This window comes from Gambusia affinis, linkage group LG18 (assembly GCF_019740435.1).
Source record: "Gambusia affinis linkage group LG18, SWU_Gaff_1.0, whole genome shotgun sequence".
In the NCBI taxonomy this organism is placed as follows: Eukaryota; Metazoa; Chordata; class Actinopteri; order Cyprinodontiformes; family Poeciliidae; genus Gambusia; species Gambusia affinis.
Genome location: NC_057885.1, coordinates 23081410 through 23104257, shown reverse-complemented (window position 1 = coordinate 23104257; position 22848 = coordinate 23081410). Strand labels below are relative to the sequence as shown.

Genomic DNA, 22848 nt, shown 5'->3' with positions numbered 1-22848 from the left:
ATCACACAAAATTAAAACATTTATGAGAATAAATCAAATGTTGTGACGAAAACGTGACGTAATCAAAATATGAACGTCCGTTATTATGATTTATTGATCACTGAATCACCCCGCATCACACACACACCCAAACACGCCCACACTCACACACACACAAACACAAACACACACACAACACACACTCATTCTCTCACACACGCGCGCGCGGCTCCACCCCTCGGCAGCACGCGGCGCAGAGAGGCTTGTCCCTGCGTGTTCGTGCGGGAGGTCGAGCCTCGGAGATCCGGAACCGGGAGAGAGAAAGAGGCAGAGAGAGAGAGAGTGGGGGAGAGAGAGAGAGAGAGAGGTTCCGTCCGTGGATCCCGCAGCTGCCGCAGCTCCAGCTCTGCGTGGATTCTTCAATCGATCCGCGATCGCTCCGATGGATCAGTGAGGATCTGGATCTGCGTGTCTCTGCGTGAATTTCTGCGTGTTTGCCGGCGGTTCGGAGCGGTTCTGCGGCCATGGGTTTCTACGGCACCCTGAAGCTCATCTTCTACAAGGCGAGTATCGGTTATTGATCGGCTGTTTGCTCAGAAGGTTGTCCGGCTCGTGCACCGGGCGGGATGACGAGGCGTTTCTGCTTCTGACAGCGGGGCGCGTGCGCGTGGTGGGGCGCGCGCGTGTGTGAGAGTGGACCACTGCGGAACCAGGAGAGAGAGAGAGAGAGCGAGAGAGAGAGAGAGAGAGAGAGAGAGCGAGAGAGAGAGAGAGGTCCGGTGGTCTGAGTCGTGATTGATTATTGATGATCAAATCAGTTTAAATTAATCAATATAGTTATTGATATCGTCAGAATATAAGGATCAATGATCATCACAGCTTCAGATTACAAGATTATTGGTGATTATGGCTTCATAGGAACCTGATTAGGTCAAATCTCTGGGAAAATTTCACACATTTTATGATTATTTATCGTTTTTATTTATAAATTACAATAATTAAACATTTAAAATGAAAAAGTTTGCTTCAGTTTGTTGTGAAACTGTAAAAAAATGCTAAATACACACCATCAGTGAGGCTGAAATTTGCTTTTATTGGTCTAAAAATGTCACTATTAACATGTCTGCTAAAAATTTCAATTTATTAAAATTCAAATTACGGAGGATGACTGATGAGAAGATCTGTTGTTAAAATATGCAAAAATATACTTTTAATTTTGACTAAAAGCTTAAAATAAAAATTTTCCCACGAAAAACAATCAATATTTTACTCAATATTCAGTAAAAACCCAACATTTCATGTTAGTATTTTTCTTTTATAATTGGTTTTGTGTTTTTATTACTTAATTATTCACTTTTATTCAACAAAAAAAGTAGTTTTTCTTTTGTTTTTGTTGTCCCTTTAAAATGTAAAACTTTTTGGAACAATTTCCTCCATTTAAAAAAAAAAATACTTTATTGTGTTAAATATTTAGTTATACCTTAAACACATGAAATCACATCTCTTAAGGTCAAATTGCTGTGAATGTAGACTTCATTTATTTGGCTAAAAACTTTTTTACTACCAGACAAATCTATGAAAATGCAGTTTTGGCTTTGAATTATGAATTAAAGCTTAAAATAACATTTTACTAAAAATAATACAAATAGTATTTACTAAATATTCTGCAAAAATCCAGTATATCATGTTAATTCTCATTTTATAGTTGTTTTTGTGTTTTTATAACCTAATTATTCAATTTTCATCCGTACAAAAAGCAGTTTATTTTTGTTTTATTGTGGTTTTTGCTTGCAAAATGAGTTATTTTTGATAATTTCTTGGTGAAAAGGCAGGATGAAATCCACCAAACAAGTTTGAAGCACATTAACATTCTTTAAAAAATAAAAACATGTTAATCTTCCAGAACAAAAGACCATAAAATTTTAAGTAAAGCTTTAATTTTCTGCTTCAAAGATTCCTGCAGCTGCAGCGTTTTGCATCAAACCTCATAAAAATTACGACCAATTACACTTTAATATTTTATGTTTATTTTTATTTTCAGCTGCAGACAATAAGATTAAAGCACTGAAACGCAACATTTCTGCTTCTCTGCTCATTTGAAATGCAAATAAGGGAGCATCGCTGCCATGTTGGCGCCTTCACAGGTGCAGAAAAAGATCTGAAAACGTCATTTTACGTCTTACAGCTTTCGCTAAAAGCTTTGATCTACAGGATTAGAGCTGTAAAACGCAGGTTTTCCCTCCTGGAGGAGGAAGATTCCCAAACACAGCTGCTTTAATTCTGACATTTCCAGGTAAACTTATCATCAAGCCTCCCAACTGCAGGTTGAAACAATGAAAAATGTTGTTTTTTACAGCTGAGAGTTTATTTTTCGGACTCAGGGTTTGGTCACACTCACATCCCTGAGAGGGAGAAAGAGTCTATAATCTGCTGCTGGTTTGTTTCTGCGGATGCAAAACTGGAAACACGAAACTTCTGCAGAAATTCAGATTAAAGATGAAATCAGTTCACGTTCCGACTTACTGATCTGTGTGTTAGGAACAGAAAACCAGTCAAATGTGAACAAAATACTTTATAAACTGCTTCAAATATTTGAAATGATTTGAATTTTGTGACCCCACTCCAGGACTTTCACAGCCACCCTCAGGGCCACGACCCGCATGTTGAAGAACTCTTCAATTAATTCATTTTTTATTAAAATTTCTAAAATATGGCTTTTTTTTAGGAACATTGTTTATAGAAAAAAAACAGTAAATTTCCATCAAAAACCTCAGAAATTTTCTACAAAGAAAATCATAAATTTACCAAAAATTGTAAATGTGAGGAAAAAAAAAGCTCAGAAAATTTCTAGAGAAAAATAAAAAATGTATGAGTTTAAAAGTTTAACATTTCCTAGAAGAAATTAGTAAATTTCCTGAGCTCATAAAGGTGAAAATGTTTGACATTTGGAAATTTTCTGAGTTTCAGAGGTAAAATATTTTCCACTTTTGAAACTCGGAAACTTTCTTATTTTTTCTGGAAAATTTCTAAAATTAATCTCAAAATTTCCGAGTTTTTTGGTGAAGATTTACTACCTCCTTTTTTTCTAATAGCCCTGATATTTCAATAATATTCTGATTTACTGTATCTTAGAAAAGAAAACCAATCAAACATGAACAAACTAGTTAGTAAATTTATTTTATTTGATCACGTTGGCGTATTGGGGTCATTGCAGATAGAAATGAAGAGGAGTAAATTTGCAAACCTCCAGATTAAAAGCTTGGTACTTCTCTGTAAATGTAAATAAAATCGATCAGAAAATGAAACTGTCGACTTTCACAAGCACAAATAAACCCTGCAGGTAAAATTAATCCTGGAGAAAAATTTAAACCTGGTAAATGAAGAAGTACCTTTTGCTTTTGTTTATTCAAGTCCGATTTCGACTAAATCCTGATCTGCATTGTTTTCAGCTGCACAATAAAAGATTAAAGCCTTAGAAATACAAATTTTGCTCTCAGGAGAAGGGATTTTATAGATTACAGCTGCTGTAATCTGCATGGTTTAGACCCTGTATGCAGGACAAGCCATCAAAACTCTGTATTTCAACCACTGTTGATCTTCACAGCGAGAACTAATGACCTGAAACTGAAATACCTTCAACATTTCACTCTAAAATCAGTCAACACTTTGTTTCAATGAGACTTATTGCTCTGAAAAGACATGAAATCAGCTGCAGTCGTATTTAATTTCAGCTTGAAATGCTTTTCTAATGTCAATCCTCTGGGAAGTGAATTATTCCTCCAGGAAATAGAGATATTAAAAACCAAATCTGTTCCTAATGGAGTTATTTAGTAATATTTACCCCATAAACAGCTGAGTTTAACATTTAAAGCCTCTGGGAGGGATGCTACGCATGGAAGGCAATGATTTTAAATCAACCAAAATGTAAAAATATGAAGTAAAATAATACAAATACATTCATTTAGAGTTTTCAAACGCTGTGTCTTCAAACCAACATAATTTAGATTGACATAGATATCTACTGGCTAGCTGTATAGCTGTATAGCTAGCCAGTAGATATCTAGATAGCTAACTATCTAGCTAGCTATAAAAATAGATAGGTAGATAAATAGATGTTATAGCTAGCCAGCTAAATACCTAGATGCTATAGCTAGCTAAATATACAGATATCAGTAGCTAGCTAGGTAGATACAGATATCTAGCTACCTAGTTAGTTAACTAGATATACAGATATCTATCTCCAGCTACATAGGTAGATAAAGCTATCTGCTATAGGTAGCTAGCCAGCTCAATATCTAGATGCTATAGGTAGCTAGCCAGCTCAATATCTAGATGCTATAGGTAGCTATCAACATTATAGATTGATTCCACGTGAACCTCAGACTAAACCGTGTCAAACCAACACAGAGTTCACTTTGATACATTTTCCTGAGATAAATATTAGGGATTCAACCTTTGATTCATAAATGACAATAATCTTGTAATTATTCTTTGTGTGTTGTGGTACAGCTAACCCCAATCTGTGCACAGCTACAATCCACAGATATTTAAAACCTGCCTTAAAACATTTATAACTGGCTATCATAATAGTCCAAGCACCAAATATAACAAAATATGCAAAAATACAAACAGTGGAAAACATGTTAGAGCTAAAGCCAATATCTACTCTCTTTTGTCCACTTTAATCAGTGCAGCTTAGCATTGTTGAGCTCAGGTATTTCAACACATATTTTAGATATGCTTGACAAAAAAACTGGTTTTATACAATTTTCCACAGAAAAATCTACAAATGCTAGACAATAAAATCTACAAACCTGTGAATTTCACACAGAAAACCAGAATTCTGAATCGGAAGGAAAAACTTGATCAATTTATCACTAAATAAAACAAAAGAGGAGCACTAATCTGCAAAACTGAAGCAAAATGTGGCTTTTCTAATCGTTAGTATCGTTATATCTTCCTACTGGGAACAGTGGGAGCTGATGAATGGGTTTGGAGCGAGGTCACTGATGATGGCAGACTCTGCTGCAGCGTCAGAGTTAAAACATCAGGACTGAGTTATTCTGGTTCTAACAGGAAACACATTCTTTTGGCTTTTACCACAAAGTCAAGGTTTTTTTTGGGGTAGTGTTTTTTAGCAGAATTGCCACCAACAGATGTGACATCTGTTGTTGAAAGCTAAAGAGTCATTAAACAGAAAGCAGATTCTGAATTAGATTTTATAGAGAATCACACACAGGTTGGTGTGTGTTAGCTTGCAGCGTTCTATTTTAAAGCAGCGCTGCACCGGCGACATTCCTCCGATTTTCTGCATTCCTGCTTTCATTCACTGGCTGAAGGAGAGCGAGTCGGAGGAGGGAGGCTGGATCGGACCTCCGGGTCGCTGTGTCTCTGTTCCCCTCTCACTGTGGGAGTTTCCAGGAGAAAACGTTTATCTGCATCTCCTCGTTACCTCTGGACTCGGCTGCAGCTGCTCTGAGGGTTTTTTATGATATCAGTGACGACCCAGAAACCCACAAATGTTTACAGGAACATGTTCTGCTTCTTCCACCAGAGATGTAGCTGCTAAAATTAAACGCTTAATGATTCTCCACAAGGACGTTGGGTTTATGTCATCCAAAAATGTCAGACAGGTTCTGTTTATTTGTCCACTGACCCAACATGGCCGACTTCACAGCAGACCCACTCAGCTTCACTGTTTTTATTCAAACAAGAGAGGAAATTAAGTTGGTGGTTCACATCAGTCCAGCAGCTGCCCAAATATATTAAATAAAATGCAAAGAGATAACCTGAGGCAAACTACAGAGCGACGTATTCAACAGTTGCTAAATTAAATATGGCTGACATGCCAAACGGAATTTTGATAATAGTTAAAAACATGCAAAATTACACAAAAATATATGTTCAAATGCAATACTTTTAATGAAACATGGCTAGATGGCAACAGAGAAAAGGGGGAGGAGCTGTCAGTTACTGGTTGCTACGGCAACCAACAACTGTCATGAGCAGTGTAACTTGTGTACCAATAAATGTCAGGAGAAAATACATTTTTCTCTAAACAAAATGAATTTGGAGACTAAATAAACAAATTTTGACAAACTTCACATGTTTTACATTGTTTTATATTGTTAATTATTATAACTGTTAAAAACATACAAAACGTTGCAAAGTTACTCATGAAAGCCTGACTATTATTACATTTTCTTAAAACGAATGTTAAAGTGTATTAATTGTAAAGAAGACAAAGAGATGATCCTATTACATACCGACAGCAACAATTTAATTTCCCTTTGGCATCAACGATGTTCAATTGAATTTGTATTTGAAGAGGCTAGCCAGCCAGCTAGCTCGTTAGCTGTTATAGATGTTATAGATTTGTGGGTGAATAAAACCAAAACAAACGTGTAACTTTAGCGCTAGCTGGAGAAATGGCTGGAGGTTGTGTTTTTTTTTATCAAAGACAAAAGCACTAAAATCTGAAGCTACTCCATTTCTGTCAACATTTCCTGAAGTTATGCTCAGTGTCTTCCTCAGAGGTGTTTTTGTCGTTTCCCTGGTTCTTGTTGCAGCGCCCCCACAGGCGAGGAGGGCAACAGGTTTTTCAATCTTAATTTGAATGAAGTTTTTTAAATTAATCTACTTGATTAAATAAAGTAAAAATATGAACACAACTTTAAGAAAGAATAGGGCTTGATTACATGAATCAGAAGAGTGAGTTCTCAGTAAAATAAATATTGTATTAGCAAAGACTTCACATGCTGCCATTATTCATCTCTCGTTGTTTTTGTGACTTTTGCTTTACAGCCTGCTCAGATTCTGGCTCTCTGGGTTGTTTTCTAACAGACTTTGTGTCTTTTCTTCTTAACCTCAGATGAAGAGGAAGCTGGATCACGGTCCAGATGGCCGGCCGTTCCCCTCAGGAAAGAAGCACTGCAAGGGGAACGGGTACCTCAGGTAACACAGCTGCTGGAACAGCAGATGAAACGCTTCATCACCTCCATTTAAAGATGATAATCACCTTGAAGCTACCAGCAATCTCATTTTGTTTCAATAAACTACAACTTTCAGTTTATTGGGATTATAGCAGCATGTATTTGAGAAACAAAAGCTAAATGACACTCAGGTTTAAATTATGGGAACAGTGTGGCGTTCAGATTCAGATTCCTCTCTTTCACTCTGAAACCCCTAAATAAAACATCCAGTGCAGATCATTCCCTTCAGGAGCCACAGTAAACAGATCTGTGGGTTTTTAAATCTCCACCAGGCATCAGGTCATCATGAGCTCTCCGCTCGCTCTGTGAAACATGGTAGTGGGAGCATCATACTGAGGGAATACTTTGCTTTGTCAGGAGCATGGAAGTTGACGTATACTGACGCTGGAAAAAATTCAAAACTTGGGTTGAGATTTCTCTTCCTGCAGGACAAAATGATTAATTTCTTAGAATGGCCTAGTCAAAGACCACAATCTATTACAAGACTTGAAAATGATCTGACTGAACTGTATCTGGGAACTAGCTTAGCAGAAGCTTGTAAAGATGAGATGTACCCAAAATACTTGCTGTAGAAAGATTTGACTGAGGCAGCAAAATTCACATTCAAGCCACACTTTTCAGATTTTTACATGAAAAAATGAACTTTTATTATTTTTCTCCCTTTTTAAAATCATGAGTTACTTCCTCACATAAAACCCAGATTAAATACAGTGAGACCTCATTTCACTCATACTTCTTGCTCTGACCTGCAGCCCCTCCAGTCTGGCTCAGGCCACGCCCACGACCTTCGGCGACCTGCGGCTAGCCAATGGGCATTCAGCTCAGCGCCGACGCGTCAACTCCGGCCCACCTCCCTCCGGGCTGCAGGACTGGCTTCTCACCTTCCAGGTAAACCTGTTAAATCACAATGAAATTATTTATTTTTCTAAGATATTTAGAATCAGTAGGACTGGAACGATTAATCATGATTAATTGATTGTTGAAATATCGTCAAATAATTTAGTAATTGATTGATTGTTAATTGGATTACACAGACTCATGAAACTCCCATTTTCTGAAAGAACAACACATTGAAAGCATTAATTAAGCCAATGCAGTTAAAAAATTTGATACAATTGCATTTAAGATGAAAAATCTTCTTTTTCAGTAAATATATTCTGAACAGAAATCCTCAAGTTTCAAAGTTTTAGCTTCACCTGATTCAAATTCTGTAAACAACAAAACGTACAGCAACTTTTCTATCTAATTATTCATCAGTTAAATTAGTCAACAGATCCACCTTACACTGTACTGGGGCTAACAGTACAGTAACAGTATTACTAATTATTTCAGTAATAGATTAATCTATTATTCCGATGATTAATCAAAGGGAAACAGTTTTTTATTCAAACACTTAAGCATTTTTTATACAGTATTAGAAATGCATTAAATATATTGTTGCCCACAATGCAATGACATTGCATTCCTTTTGTAAATCTGGACCAGATAAAACTAAAAATATGTTTGTGCACTAGAGGAGTTTTGGTTAAAGCCTGTTTATAGTTAAATATGTTTTCATCTTAAATGGAAAATGTAAATAAAATGTACAGTTTTAGCTTATTTACTGCAATGAATATGTTTTTTCTTCTCCAGAAACTGGCCTTTTTTTGAGTCTGTACGTTCCAGACAACGATTAATCAATTACTAAATTAGCTGACGATTTTTCCAATAATCGCTGAATCACCATTAATCGTTTTGGCTCTGCACTGTATTGATATTAAGATGAGCAATTAATCTATAGAATTATCTTTATTTTTTATGTTTATTTACCTCTCAATGTACTTCTCATATAGCATAAATAAGACGTAAAAACTGTGGCCGTTTTCTTACTGATCATCAGAATAATTTTCATTTGCAGTCCTAGAATCAGATAAATAAACAGAAAGTTTATTATTTCTTAAAAGACAGATTCAAAAGACTTTTTTCTGCCAGTATTGTTTAGTTGTTTATGTCACGTTTCTCTTGTGATCTTGTAAAGCTGCCCTAATCAGCGGTTCTGCAGGCTTTCTGAGGCTCGTTCAGTTTTTTCTTTGGGCCGGTGCCGGATGGCGGATGACTCACTCGGTCTTCAGACTCCACCTCTCCTGTCCTGCAGCGCTGCAGAGCACAATCCACATTTCTTCACGTTCTGCATCTTCTTGAATAGATTTCGGTCTTTGAGTGCGTCTGCAAAGTGCTGCCTCCGAGCTGTCCTGATGCAACCGCTGAAAGGAGCCGACCGCGGCCCGCATAAACCGACTCATCTGCACACAGCCAGATTAAAAAAACGGCCAGATTAAAAAAACATGGAGTCTTCTTTTGTAGAGAGGGACATCAAACGGCTCCAGATTCAAGAAGGCACGATGAACCAACAGCAAAGAAACGAAAGAACACTGAACAAAGCAAAAAGTATCTAGTAACGGATATAAACAAGTAGAAAATTAGTAAATATATTCAAATTTCACATTTTTCACATGTATTTTTTTCCATTTGGGTTTCTTCTGCCTCCAGAAACAACCAAAATGCTTTAGAAAACAAAACCTGGACTTTTTTATTGTAGTAAATTGATGGGTTTTTTGTGAGCCGTTTCAAATCTTAAAAAATTCACAGGCCACTGCGCCGTTACCCAGCAACCCCGTTACCTAGCAACCAAAGTGGAACTCGAGCACGTTTTGGTCAGCTGGTTTTACTGATAACAAATTTCTCTGGATGATAAATTGACCCATTAGATAATACTGTTGTTTTATGAGACCATTTTTATAAAATAAAATTTAATATAACGCCCTCTCAAAGATCAACATGCTTTTATTTCTCACAAAAATTTAAGGCTGGAACTGGAAGATATTTTATAAATCCCAAATAAATAAACAACCGAGACGGCAAATTTCTGCCCTACAAATGTTTTATCATCCAGTCTTTGGTACAAAGTACCAGAGTATTAAGTCCATACTAAGGAAAAATAAAATTACCAGGATAAAGTCAGAAAATTTGAAAAAAGTCATAATATTGTAAGAATAAACTCATGAGAATAAAGTCAGAATATTACGAGAATCAAGTCACAAAGGTATGAATATTACAACTTTATTTTCATATTATTATAACTTCATTATCGTAATTTTATTATTTTTACTTTCCTAGCGTGGCCTGAACGCACCATTGTAGGAAAGAGAGACAAACGGAAATCAGTCTTCCAAATGGAAATGATCGAGCTCTTACAGACTTACCCCAACCTGTTCAAGGAAGCTTAATGAGTCTCCTGGCTCAGAAATACCGTATTTCTCGGACTATCAGCCGCTACTTTTTCCTACACTTTGAACCATGCTGCTTTTCCTGTGGATTTTTTCCTTCAACCGCCAGGGGGCTCTTTAGCAGGAAGTGAATCATTGGAAGTCAAAATTGGAAATAAAAGAAGAAAGTGCTAATTTTCAGCTTGCAGTAAGCACGACGGAAAAATTTCTTCAAACTCATATGATGCAGCTTTTTAAGTTGAGGGCCATCGATCTGGCAGTACAGGGAGGAAATAGAGCCGCTGCACGTAAAGTCGGTGTGAACGAAACCGTGGTTCGGCTTTGCAGACGGAGGGCTGCGCCTTAATAAATCCAGCAGGACGCTGCCCTCTGCTGCCCTCTGCTGGGTCCTTGTGGAAAACCGAGAGCGGCGGAGATACCGGCGGCTTTTAGCCCGGTGCGGCTTAAATATGTACTTCAGTTTTTAAAAAAACAAAACAAAACAAACAAAAAACAATTGTAGCTACAGCTTATAGTGTAGTGCGCTATATAGTCCTGAAAATACGGTATCATAATCTTCCTTCCTCTCCTTACTTTTCTCTTTCTGCAGACGTGGAGCGGCCCGGAGAGGCTGCTGGCTCTGGACGAGCTGATCGATCGGTGCGAGACCAGCCAGGTGAAGCACATGATGCAGGTGATCGAGCCTCAGTTCCAGAGAGACTTCATATCTCTGCTCCCCAAAGAGGTAAAGCCTGAAAACTCCACCAGCGTGTCAGAGACGGAGCTCGGCGTTTTAACTGTGTGTTTACGTCCGTCTGCGCAGCTCGCCCTGTACGTGCTCACCTTCCTGGCCCCGAGGGATCTGCTGCAGGCGGCGCAGACCTGCAGGTACTGGAGGATCCTGGCCGAAGACAACCTGCTGTGGCGGGAGAAATGCCGTGAGGAAGGTAAACACTGGTCAGATTAGCCTTTTACCAGGGCTGGGCGATAATCGATTTTATCAATTAAGCAAACCTTTTGGAAAATGTGGATTTTTTTTTGTGATCCTTGGAGTTAATTTGAGCTTCTTTTTGTTTGGACTTTGAATCCAGGCCAACTCTACAACTCAAGACTGTTTTAGTAATTGATTGTTCTGACGATTAATCAATTAATCAAATAGTAAATTGGGAAATTCTCCTGATTTTTAAATTACCCATTTAAGCCTTGTTATGCAATATTAGAAATACACTAGGAAAATGTAAATAGATCATTTATTTCTATTGTAAATGATAATATAAACATTTTATTGCCTAAAACCCAATAACATAGCAAGGATGTATAGCAGAACATATTTACAGACAAAGAAGGACTTTTTTTTTTAATCTTAAATGCAATATATATAGTTACAGAGCTAGCTAAACTAAAATTATATATATATTACAGTTTTGACTTAATTACTCTTATGAGTAAATTGTTCTTTATACTCCAGGAATTGATTAATTGATTACTAAATTTGCTGACAATTATTTGAAGAATTGATTAATCACGATTAATCGTTTCAGCTCTAATACAGTGGAATATAATGGTCTGGGGTCTTTTTAAATTACAAGAATAAAACCATAATACTTTCTGCATAAAGTAGGAAAATTAGAAAAATGTAATGGTAATTTTATGAAAACTCCTACAAGAAAAAGAATAAAATAAGAAATGTTTCTTTGTATTTTCACTACTTTTCCTCTAGTTTTCCCTGTAGCTGACTATGAATGCAGCGTTTTTACGAGGTTCGTTAAGCCACTTCAGGAGTTTTGACCTCTTGAATCATTCGGGTAGAAACTGGCTCTCCAAATTAATGAGCTTTGTTGATTTTACTTGTATTCTAATCACATAAGTTTCAATTTGTAGACTTGTTTTTTTCTTTGTCTGACCATAAATATAATCAATCTAAAATAATACAAGATGATGAAAATTATTACTTTGGAAAGATTATATAAAAACTGTTAAATTGCCCTCTGCCAGATTTATTTATAGCTAATGGACTGAGTATTTTCCTAATGGAGTCTTGGCAGAGTTGAGTATCATGCAAATAGGATTTTACTTTAAATACATGAAGTGCAAGTATGCGATACAGAAGGAGTAGTTTATAAACAAATGTGTTTGTGAAGCTTCAAGCAATTTGTAAGCGTCATCAGAGCAGAAACTCTTCATATGTGTTATTATTTTAAAGGTAAAACAAAAGAAAAACATGAAGTCAAGCTAAAAGACAAATTTTCTGCATGTGAAACTCCTTAAAACCTGAGGGTTACATGCTCATACAGCAATCCGTCACTACTCTTTCATTCAGCGCAATGCAGTGGATGTGTGTGTGTGTGTGTGTGTGTGTGTGTGTGTGTGTGTGTGTGTGTGTGTGTGTGTGTGTGGCTGGGCGTTGAGCCAGTCAGTTGAGATTCACTGCCAGCGCTCAGCAGCCATACCAATGAGGCTACCTAACGTTAGCGCCACACCACAGCCATACTAATGAAGGGAGCGCTAACTGCAGCTCACCGGCTCCATAAATAAGGCTAATTATTAACCCTCACACCGCGCCGCTGGGAACAGTGTTGCTGTTCACAAGAAGTCAGTCAGAATACAGATCCAGCTAGCCTTCATTAGCATCGTTCCATTCACATACTAATGGAACAACTTTTCAACTTTTTTCAGAGCTAGCTAGCTAAACTGAAGCTACAGCAGATGCTGTTTTGTTCAGAGCAGTAACACCAAAGACTGTTATGTTAGTAGGACTCAGCTTAAAACTGCAAAAAGCATAAATATAGACCCAACGTCAAACCTATAGCAGCTAATGCTAGCTTACCTCTAATAAGGTAAGCTAATTATATTATTAGCTTACCTTATTATTGGCTCTAATAAGGTAAGCTAATTATATTATTAGCTTACCTTATTAGAGCCAACCTACTGTTTTGAAAGCTTTTTCTGTGGTTATTTCTAATAATATATTGTTTGGGATTTATATAATAAAGTGACTCAGAACTCGCATGACAACCATATTTGTAGTTAGCTATAGTTTTAGGCTTTAATTTAATTAGCATTAACTTAATTATCAATTTTAGCTGTTAGCTTTAAATAGAATAAAATAGAAATATCTTTTATTTATCCAGATTGAAATTCAGCAGCAAAATTATCGTCAATCAAGACATGTAGGTTCACACAAAGATAAAATAAAGCATAAATAAAATAAAGCATAACTATAAATATAAACTAAAAATAAAATATTGCACAGTAAGGGCATAAAATACTGTGCAGTTATTCAAAATACAAAGTGTCTGGAGTTTTTATGTTCCTCACTTTACAAATACTGATTACTGTTAATATATTAGAATTGCAACCAAAGTGATCTATTTAAATTAAATTAAATATATAAAGTGAACGTATTAAGCCATTGAAAGTTGAATATTTGTGGTGAAAATTTAAACTAGAATTTTAATTTTAATTGGACAAAAATGTAATTAGTCAGTCTGAAAATTGCTCTCGCACTTTCCTACTTAAATGAACTGGGCTTCGTTCCATTGATAAAACTGTAATTAACAGATTAACCAAAAATATGGTTTAATTTCTTACATCTAAAACTGTAAGAACAGCCATTAAACTGGACTCTGTTGTATTATTGTTGCGTTTTATTTTCAGGCATATCAGACGGCGTGCCGTATCGTCGCAGAGAGAGCGTTCGGCCCGACGCGTCGTTCAGCCCGTGGAAATCCGTCTACATCAGACAGCATCGCATAGAGACCAACTGGAGGATGGGCGACAGGAGGGAACCCATGGTACCATCCAGCTCAGCTGAGACCCAACAAACCAGCCTCCGTTTCGTAAACACCCACTGACTCTTCACCTTTTCATAGGTGCTGAAAGGCCATGATGATCATGTGATCACCTGCCTCCAGTTCAGCGGCGACCTGATCGTCAGCGGCTCGGACGACAACACGCTCAAAGTGTGGTCGGCCGTCACTGGGAAGGTAGGGAGCCACTTAGTATGCAGATTACTGCTTTCTGCTGCTGCAGCTCAACGAGGCTGGACAAGAAATCAGTAAAAACCAGAGGCGGGCAGAGAACCCAAATACTGTCCTCAAGTAGGAGGAGCACTACTTCAACATATTGTTACTCAAGTAAAAGTAAAATGTAGCCATCCAAGAAGTTACTGCAGTCAGAGTAAAAAATATTTGGTAAAAAGTACTGAGTAACTGATCAAACTGTCAACCACTTAATATTTAAAAATTACATCATCAGATGGACCAGAATATAAAGGGTTAGGGCATTTTAACAACAAAATATAACAATAATTCATGTAATTAACAAAAGCAAGCCAAAATAAATTTTTCCAAATCAATTTCTTTCATTAAAAAAAAAATGAGACCTTAGCAGAAACGGCAGAAACTGTGTCTGTCTGGTGAGAAATTTTACTCAAGTTAGAGTTGACTTTATGATATAATTACTCAAGTAAAAGTAAAAAGTACAGCGTTGTAAAAATACTCCTAAAAATACAAATATGTATTGTGATAGACACATGATCATTATCAATTGATTTTGCGTCCGATAAAATTTTCACTGTACTCCACAACCGCACGGCATTCTGGGGGATTTAGCATGCTAAGAAATTGAGTGGATTCAACTAACTCACTGTCTTTGGTTACCTAGCAACTCACTCACTCTTTCGTTACCTAGCAACCAGTTGAGTATCAGCAGTTTTAAGTTCTGTCACTATTCCTTATGACTTCTTAAAAATAAAATAAAACGCAGGAGATTATTTCAGATATTTAAAAAAAAAGAAAACTAATCAATAACTACCAAAACCATCAGATATAAAATACTTATATTGTGTTAAGTTTTTTAGCCGTAATTTTAGCCTGTGTTGTTGGCTTTAAACGTAACTTATAAAAGGTTGCTCGTGAGGCGGATTTAGCTGAGCGGTGTAACGTGGAGGCAGACGGACCAGTTGTGTTGGTCTGGGTGTGTTTCACACTCAGCCTGCAGCAGCGTTAGTTCAACACACATTGTGTTTTTTTTTACCTGAGTAACAGGTTAAAAAAAAAAAGAAAGAGAGTCAACGGTGATCTGTCACATGCTGCTCTGTCTGCCTTCTCAACCTTAAACAAACACAGATATGAAATAAAAACATTCTGGATCCGTCATTAAACAGTCAGTGAAGGTTTAAAAGACAGAAATGATCCAGATAAACTACCTTTAAATAACTTCTGTTGCAGCAGCGGCTTCAGAAGTAGGAATTAGTCTCTTCTAACAGCTAAACTCTTTTATAAATACTTCTATGGTTAAAGTAGGGCTGCAACTAACTATTATTGTAATAATAAATTATTCTATCAATTTATTCTGACGATTAATCGATTGTTCTGATGATTAATCAATTAATCGGACACAAAAATTGGCACATTCTGTGTTTTTCATTTAACCAATTAATTCATTTTTACATAATGTTAGAAGTACATTTAAAAACAAATAATTAAGTCCCTTTTTTAAAATAAGGAAATAAACATTTTATTGCCTAAAATCCAATAATGTTGCATTCCTGTAGTGAATACTCGATCATTTGGAGAAAAAGATGCATCTAAAAAATACTCATAACATCATATTGATGAAAAGCATCACCATTTTTTATTTTTCTATCTTTTTGTACCTGAAATGTCAAGTACTGCCAAATAACATAATTTAACACTCGCTTTAGTGAAGGAGCACATTATCCTGTAGCTAAACGACCTTTGACCTGATCCAAGTTTAGGATGCAGATTTTCTAGATTTTTTCTTTGCTGTTTATGGTTGCTAATGCTAACCCTGCTAACTAGCATAAGATGGTAAAGCAGTGTGAAGAACGCACACCTTCATTAACTCTAAATTATTTTTGCTTTAACTCAGTAAAACGCTGCGGCTGCTTTCTTATCTACAACCGGATTCATGTTATATTTATAAATAATGAAACGCTTAAAGAAATATTTTAGAAGTTTTTACTTTTCTAACAAAAATAACAACAAATAAATATCATTATGAGATTAATATGACTGTCATTATTAACAAGTATTGATGTTTTAATGATAGAATGACTAGTTGCTTCTTTTCCGTTCTGAAATAATACTAATTATGTAACCTTATAGTTGGAAGTTTTAAATATTTCTGTAATCGTTATCATTTGGTCTGTCACGCTGCCTGGCTGTGTTTGCATTTCTTCAGATCAGAGAGAGTTTTTGTTCAGATAAACCCGGTCGTTAGAAGGTTTTATGGGTCTTAACTATTCCAAAAATGTGCAAACATTTTTCAAAACACCCATAAAGTCCGACCGCTATCACGGGGCTTTCTTCCTATCGGGACAGGTGAGAGTTCAGAGTTCATCCTGAGAGTTTCGGCTCAAAGTTCACATGTTGAAACGATAGCAGCTGCATCTGTTGTGATGAATTTTTGTATATTTGTGCTTCTGAAAAGCACAAAAATGCGTCATGTTCCCTCATATCTCCTTTAGCCTGAAGAGGTCAGTGGATGTGACCTTTTAACAAACTTTTTTCTGGTTTCGGTTGAACATTCTTCAGCGCGACACACCTGCTGCTGTTTCTGTCCGGACCTGCCTCGCTGCCAACATTCACTTCCTCACGTTGTGAGGACATTTCCTCTGAAAACACAAACACACTTAAAACATGAAAACTTAAGAATGAAAACGGTTTTAAATAACTGTCATTTTGCATCCCGGAGCGATGAAAGTGTTTGTTCTTCAGGTTTGTTTTTGTTTTACACAAACTTCAGCATCTGAGGTCAAAAGTTTCCCTGCCCCCTCCCTCATCCCCCTTTAGTGTCGTTGCCATGGCAACCCCAACACCGCCGAGGTGAAACCGGATTGTTGTCTGTCTGCACGTCCTTCGACTCCGTCTGTGAAAGTAAAAACAAATATTGACGCTGGTTTGTAAAGAATGTGACTTTGAGGACGAAATTCATTCACAGGAAAGTTTGAACAAAAAAACTCATTTATTATTCATTTAATTTGTGGAAACTGGCAAACAAACAAGGTCAATTTAAGATTTTCCTTTTGTCATTCTGTTCTCGGTTTTGTTAGTTTATTTCCATGAAGATTTTTGCCTGGAGCCGTTTATTATTATTATTATGTTAAATACATCAGTGTGATAATTAAGAAGTCTGATGCTATTTGTGTGTTTAAGTTTCATTGAGTTAATATTAAAATATATCAGAAAAAGCATCAGTAGAGATATTTAATCTGTGAAATTCCACTTTTAAAGTAATTTCTGACCAAAAATAAGACTTGATTCATGCTCTTAAACTTAAGTTAATCTCCAAATATCTCAAATTTTAATAAATTATTTTTGAGTTGCTTCACATGACTGAAGAAAACACATTTTGGGGTTTATATCTTTAATTTTAAATATATTACCTTTGTCATTTCAGGATGTCCTAAATCTAAAAAGAAAACTTTACAGTTTTGTGTCCACATAATCAAAGTTAATATTTAACTTAACTACAGTGTTAACATTTCTAAAAATGTATTTAATATAGAATGTTAATTTATAGTTTTCTTTCTAAAATCTGATGTAATTATTCCATAAAAAACTGGTAAAATAGTTGTTTTAATAATCTTTATGTCTAAAAGATGTTTCTTTATAAAGTTTAACCAGCTGTTGACTCCACATGTGGTCATCAGATCTGTGACGCTAATCGTCTCTCTGTCCCTCAGTGTCTGCGCTCGCTGACGGGCCACAGCGGCGGCGTGTGGTGCAGTCAGATGTCCGGCGCCACGGTGATCAGCGGCTCCACCGACCGGACGCTGCGGGTCTGGGACGCCGAGAGCGGCGAGTGCGTCCACGCCCTGTACGGCCACACGTCCACGGTGCGCTGCATGCACCTGCACGGCGACAGGTACTCACTCACTCACTCACTCACTCACTCACTCACTCACTCACTCACTCACAGGGGGTAGGGGGAATAAACGTGCCGTCTCCACAGCAACCACAAAGACCCTGAGAAAGCACACGCACTAACACGCGTCTGTGCGAGCACGTCTGTGTGGCTGGTACCCGTCTCCATGGCAACCTGCTGATGCAGGGTGTTTTATTGTTGTGGTGGCGTCGTTTATCACGGCCGGGCTTGAATGGAAGCGCTGAAGGCCAGGAGAGCGAAAACGAGAGCAAACAAACACGGAGTCGTCAATAATTCATTAGAAAAAGGTAAATATGAGCAGATTGAGCTTCACGTTCTGCAGTCGGCCGTTAATTTATTCTGTCCATCAATCCATTTATTCTGATGAAGAACTGAATAGTCAGACAGAAAATCAGAACATTTAACACCATTGTTTTATTCATCAATTTATTCCATTGTTCAATTGATTTGTTCTATCAGTTAATCAATATATTCTATTGACTGACATTTACAATATAGTCAACAATAGTTGAATACTCAATTTATTCAACTTAATTGATCTATTCTATTGATTAATCAATTATCTCTCTCAAGTTATCGATTAATCGGAAAGAAATTGGCACAATCTGCAGATTTTTTTCTTTTAATCTATTGAATCATTTTATAGATTATAAATACATTAAAAGATGGAAGTAATCAATTAATAATTGTTTAATAAGTCAACAGCTGAATTCATATCTTCTGTATCCATGAACTACAGTTATTTTAGTTATCAATTATTCTATTGATTATTCTGACAACTAATTGATTAATCTGCTAAAAGAAATATTGGCACATTCAACAATTAATTGATACAAAATTAGTTTACTATTGTAATAATTGATTAATTGTTTGAGCTCTAATTCAGATTCTCCTAATCAAAGGTAAAGAAAAGATTTTAAATAATTTTAGTTTTATATTTTTCTGATATTTCACTGGGATTCGTTGTCTGATCGTTATTTAGTGTTTCAATCAGAAGATCAACCCTTAAAGTGGTACGCGCCGCATTCTGATTGGCTCAGGCTGCAGTGACATCATACCCTCTGTCACAGGGTGGTGTCTGGTTCCCGGGACACGACGCTGCGCGTGTGGGACGTGTCGACGGGCCGCTGCGAACACGTGCTGACGGGCCACATGGCGGCGGTGCGCTGCGTCCAGTACGACGGGCGCCGCGTCGTGTCGGGCGGATACGACTACATGGTGAAGGTGTGGGACCCCGAGACGGAGGTGTGTCTGCACACTCTGCAGGGTCACACCAACAGAGTGTACTCTCTGCAGGTACACACACACACACACACAGCGAGTGTGTTCCAGCTCTGTCATTGTAGTTGCAGCTGAATGTGTTTCTTCCTGTTTTCATGCAGTTTGACGGCGTCTTCGTGGTGAGCGGCTCGTTGGACACGTCAATCAGAGTCTGGGACGTGGAGACAGGTAGATATGCAGCACATCCACTCTACATCCTCACAGGTTGGTTTTAGACTGCAAGAGTCTCCAGACCTGAGAGACACAGAAATAAATCTCAGCGACTGAAGGATCAGTTGAACAGCGCGTGGTGAACAAATTTCATTCAGATTTCAGATCGGAGACTAAACGTGAGTTCAGCGTAAACAAACATGGCCGACTAAGAGGAAGTGGTGAGGACAGTTTGTTGAATGTTTTCAGCAGAAAGGAAACGATACAAAAAGACATTTTGACGTCAGACAGGCCTTCATGTTTCCCTCAACCTGCTTTCTGATTGGCTTTATATTGTTGCAGTAATCAATTAATCCACTGATAGATTAACATTTTCATTCATGTGTGACCTGCCACAATAAGCAATAAATCAATAAATCGAAGGATTAATTAAAACAGTTTCCACCTCAGGATGAGAAAAGTTTTCTGTCTGGTGCTTTAGTCTCAGTTAAACCTTTTTTTGAAGAATAATGTTTTTCTAATTCATTTCCTTTGTTTCTACTGTTTTGTTTGTTTATTTATTTTGGATATTTAAAATATATTTCATTTCCAGTTTTAAACGTTCATTTGAAGTTTATTGATCTGTGAGAATGTGTTCTTGAGTTTTCATGCCATAAACATTATATTACTTGACAGTGATTTCCAAACAGCAATATTATTGTTTATCCCAATAATTTCTGGGACAATTTATCGCTATGTGTCGATTAAATGTCTTGAAAAGTGAACTTCACTCTAAAAATGTGGATTTTATGACGCTTTTAAATCCCCTTCAGGATGAAACGACCTCTCGTTGACCTTGACTTTGATGGTGTGTTTAGGCGGATGTGTTCACACGCTGACCGGCCATCAGTCGCTGACGAGCGGGATGGAGCTGCGGGACAACATCCTGGTGTCCGGGAACGCCGACTCCACCGTTCGAGTGTGGGACATCCGGACCGGACAATGTCTTCACACGCTGCAAGGTGGGATCTGAAAACAGAAACCCGTTTGACCAAACATGGAGTCAAAGACGCCTGTGTGGTCCGAGGACTGACCTTCTGGTCTTCGTTAAGGTCCCAATAAACACCAGTCTGCAGTGACCTGCCTGCAGTTCTGCAGAGGTCTGGTTCTGTCCAGCTCCGACGACGGGACCGTCAAGCTGTGGGACCTGCGGACCGGCGCCTGGCTGCGGGACGTGGTGGCGCTGCAGAGCCGCGGATCAGGTGGGTGTCAAACACATCTGGATGTTTGAGAGCAACTTGTGAAAATCCAACCGAGTTTCAGGCAGAGAGTGTTTGACTCACGTAAGAGAAGAAAAACTTCATCATAAAATTAAAAGTAAAAAGTACTTTGTAGTAAAAATACTCCTGAAAGTTACTCAAATAAATGTAACTGAGTAAATGTAAACAGTTACTACCCAACTCTGTACCTGCACAGCACTGGATCAGAGCAAATCAAATTTTTCTGCACTTTTAAGGACTCAAAATAAAAACATTTATTAATGGATTAAAAACTGATGTTTCCCCTTTAAAATGAGTGTTTTTCTAAAGAGGAACGTTGAAGAGGGTCAACTAGAGATCAGGAAAACCTGGGAGTAGTGATGAACTCTGACCTGAACAGTCAGAGCAACATAAAGACAGTTACAAAATCAGCCTTCAATCTCCTGAAGAACATCTCCAGGATCAGAGGACTAATGTCCCAAACAGATCTAGAGAAACTCACCCATGTGTTTATCTGTAGTCACATTGATTACTGCAACAGAATCTTCACAGGTCTGTCTAAGGAATCAGTCCTCCAGCTGCAGCTGATCCAGAATGCTGCTGCTGGAGTTCTGACTAAATCCAGGAGGATGGAGCACATAAACCCGGTTCTAACATCCCTACACTGAGAGAATAGACTTTAAAATACTGACGTTAGTTTATGATTCATTGAAAGGTTTATCCCCAGAATACATTAAAGATCTGCTGTTGTCATAGCAACCTTCCAGACCGTTCAGGTCTTCTGGTTCTGGTTCTGCTCTGCATCAAGACCCATAACGAAACATGGTTTGATTAGTTGATTGATTGATTGACTGACTCTGCGTTGCTCCTCAGGCGGCGTGGTTTGGCGAATCAGAGCGTCCGACACCCGGCTGGTTTGCGCTGCAGGAAGCAGGAACGGCACCGAGGAGACCAAGCTGCTCGTTTTGGACTTTGACCTGGACGACACCAAGACCGACTTGGACCTGAAATGAGAGAGAAACCGACCAATCAGACTGAAGGAGGCTACAGAAACCGACTCTTTGTTGTTGTTGTTGTTGACCAAAGTCCGACTGAACCAGTCAGTCAGCTGTGAATGTTACAACACGACCAGAAACGGACGGACAGAAAGAACCTGCTGCTGGACGATGAATCAAAAAGAATAATGGATGTAATATATGAATGTTTGATGAACGAGGGATTTCTCTCCTTTTCTTTTTCTTTTTTTTTTTTGCTGCTGTACCAATGAGGAGGCGGAGATGCTGTTTAAACTAACCAAACCTACCAAACCGCACCGGCGCTCGTCTCCGGTCAGTGTTGATCTCAAACCGGTGGTTTTTCGGCCATGTTGCTGCGGCTGGAATATCATTTCCGCATCATGAAGAGGGAGAACCGACCCAGAAACCACAACCAGAGCCTCACATCTGCAACAGCTGGAGCAACTAAAACCTCCGCCGGAAATAATAGAAGCAAAATAAAACTGATTAAGATGGAGGAAAACAGAACAAAAGATCAATTAAAGGAAGGATTTTACATATTAATCAGAAGATTTGGTCAGAGACATAAAATTACAACTATTACTGTTTATTTTTGAGAAATTTTCAAAAACGTCTTGATTTGAGCCGATCTCCTTCCTGCACTTTCATCTCCACGTAAACAAATTATACATCAAAATGCAGGAATTTTTCTCCTCTTTGACGCGATGCGTCTCTCACTGCTGTGGGATTTGCAGCTTTCAGCCACGTCCCCTCAGAGTGCTGGGCTGTAATTCACTCCCGTTTTATTTCATCTCTAAACGTTTCTGTCAAAAATACGATAAATAATTTACAACACGCAACAATTCCTCCATAAATCTCTAAAACTTTCTTTTAATTACAGTTGAAAAACATTTAATTTGTTTGAGGTTAAAATCGTGGCTCTGCCTCTTTCTACTTTCTCCCCCCCGAAAAAAGCGGGAATCGCCATGGCAACCGTGTTTTGTTTGGGTGTTTTTTTTGTTCTTTGCTACATTAAGCCATCATCAGATCTAAT

At 37.8% G+C, this 22848-nt stretch overlaps 1 protein-coding gene and 1 long non-coding RNA gene across 3 annotated transcripts; one reads left to right on the top strand and one right to left on the bottom strand.

The window, feature by feature from the left end:
• Positions 1–242: 242 nt before the first annotated feature.
• LOC122820975 (F-box/WD repeat-containing protein 7-like) lies at positions 243–22011 on the top strand. The gene is made up of 13 exons (XM_044098743.1): positions 243–542; positions 6851–6933; positions 7724–7859; positions 10827–10961; positions 11040–11163; positions 13874–14010; positions 14089–14202; positions 17928–18109; positions 19201–19426; positions 19513–19579; positions 20419–20562; positions 20653–20802; positions 21673–22011. Exons 1-13 carry the CDS (start codon positions 504–506, stop codon positions 21810–21812), a joined length of 1677 nt encoding a protein of 558 aa, XP_043954678.1. The 5' UTR covers positions 243–503; the 3' UTR covers positions 21813–22011.
• On the bottom strand, positions 6942–10949 carry LOC122821092. Of its 2 annotated transcripts, none has more exons than XR_006368899.1 (4): positions 10811–10949; positions 9072–9253; positions 7718–7865; positions 6942–7393 (listed from the first exon to the last, which is right to left on the bottom strand). It is a non-coding gene; the product is annotated as an uncharacterized LOC122821092 (long non-coding RNA). The 2 variants fall into 2 exon arrangements; XR_006368900.1 differs by having other exon boundaries at positions 6942–7355.
• Positions 22012–22848: the final 837 nt, after the last annotated feature.

Bases quoted from the DNA above. Each gene is read 5' to 3' on its own strand.
- LOC122820975 (XM_044098743.1), top strand. From the start codon at position 504: ATGGGTTTCTACGGCACCCTGAAGCTCATCTTCTACAAG. The intron at 7,860-10,826 runs GTAAACCTGTTA...CTCTTTCTGCAG, and splicing joins ACTGGCTTCTCACCTTCCAG to ACGTGGAGCGGCCCGGAGAG. The intron at 14,203-17,927 runs GTAGGGAGCCAC...TCTGTCCCTCAG, and splicing joins GGTCGGCCGTCACTGGGAAG to TGTCTGCGCTCGCTGACGGG.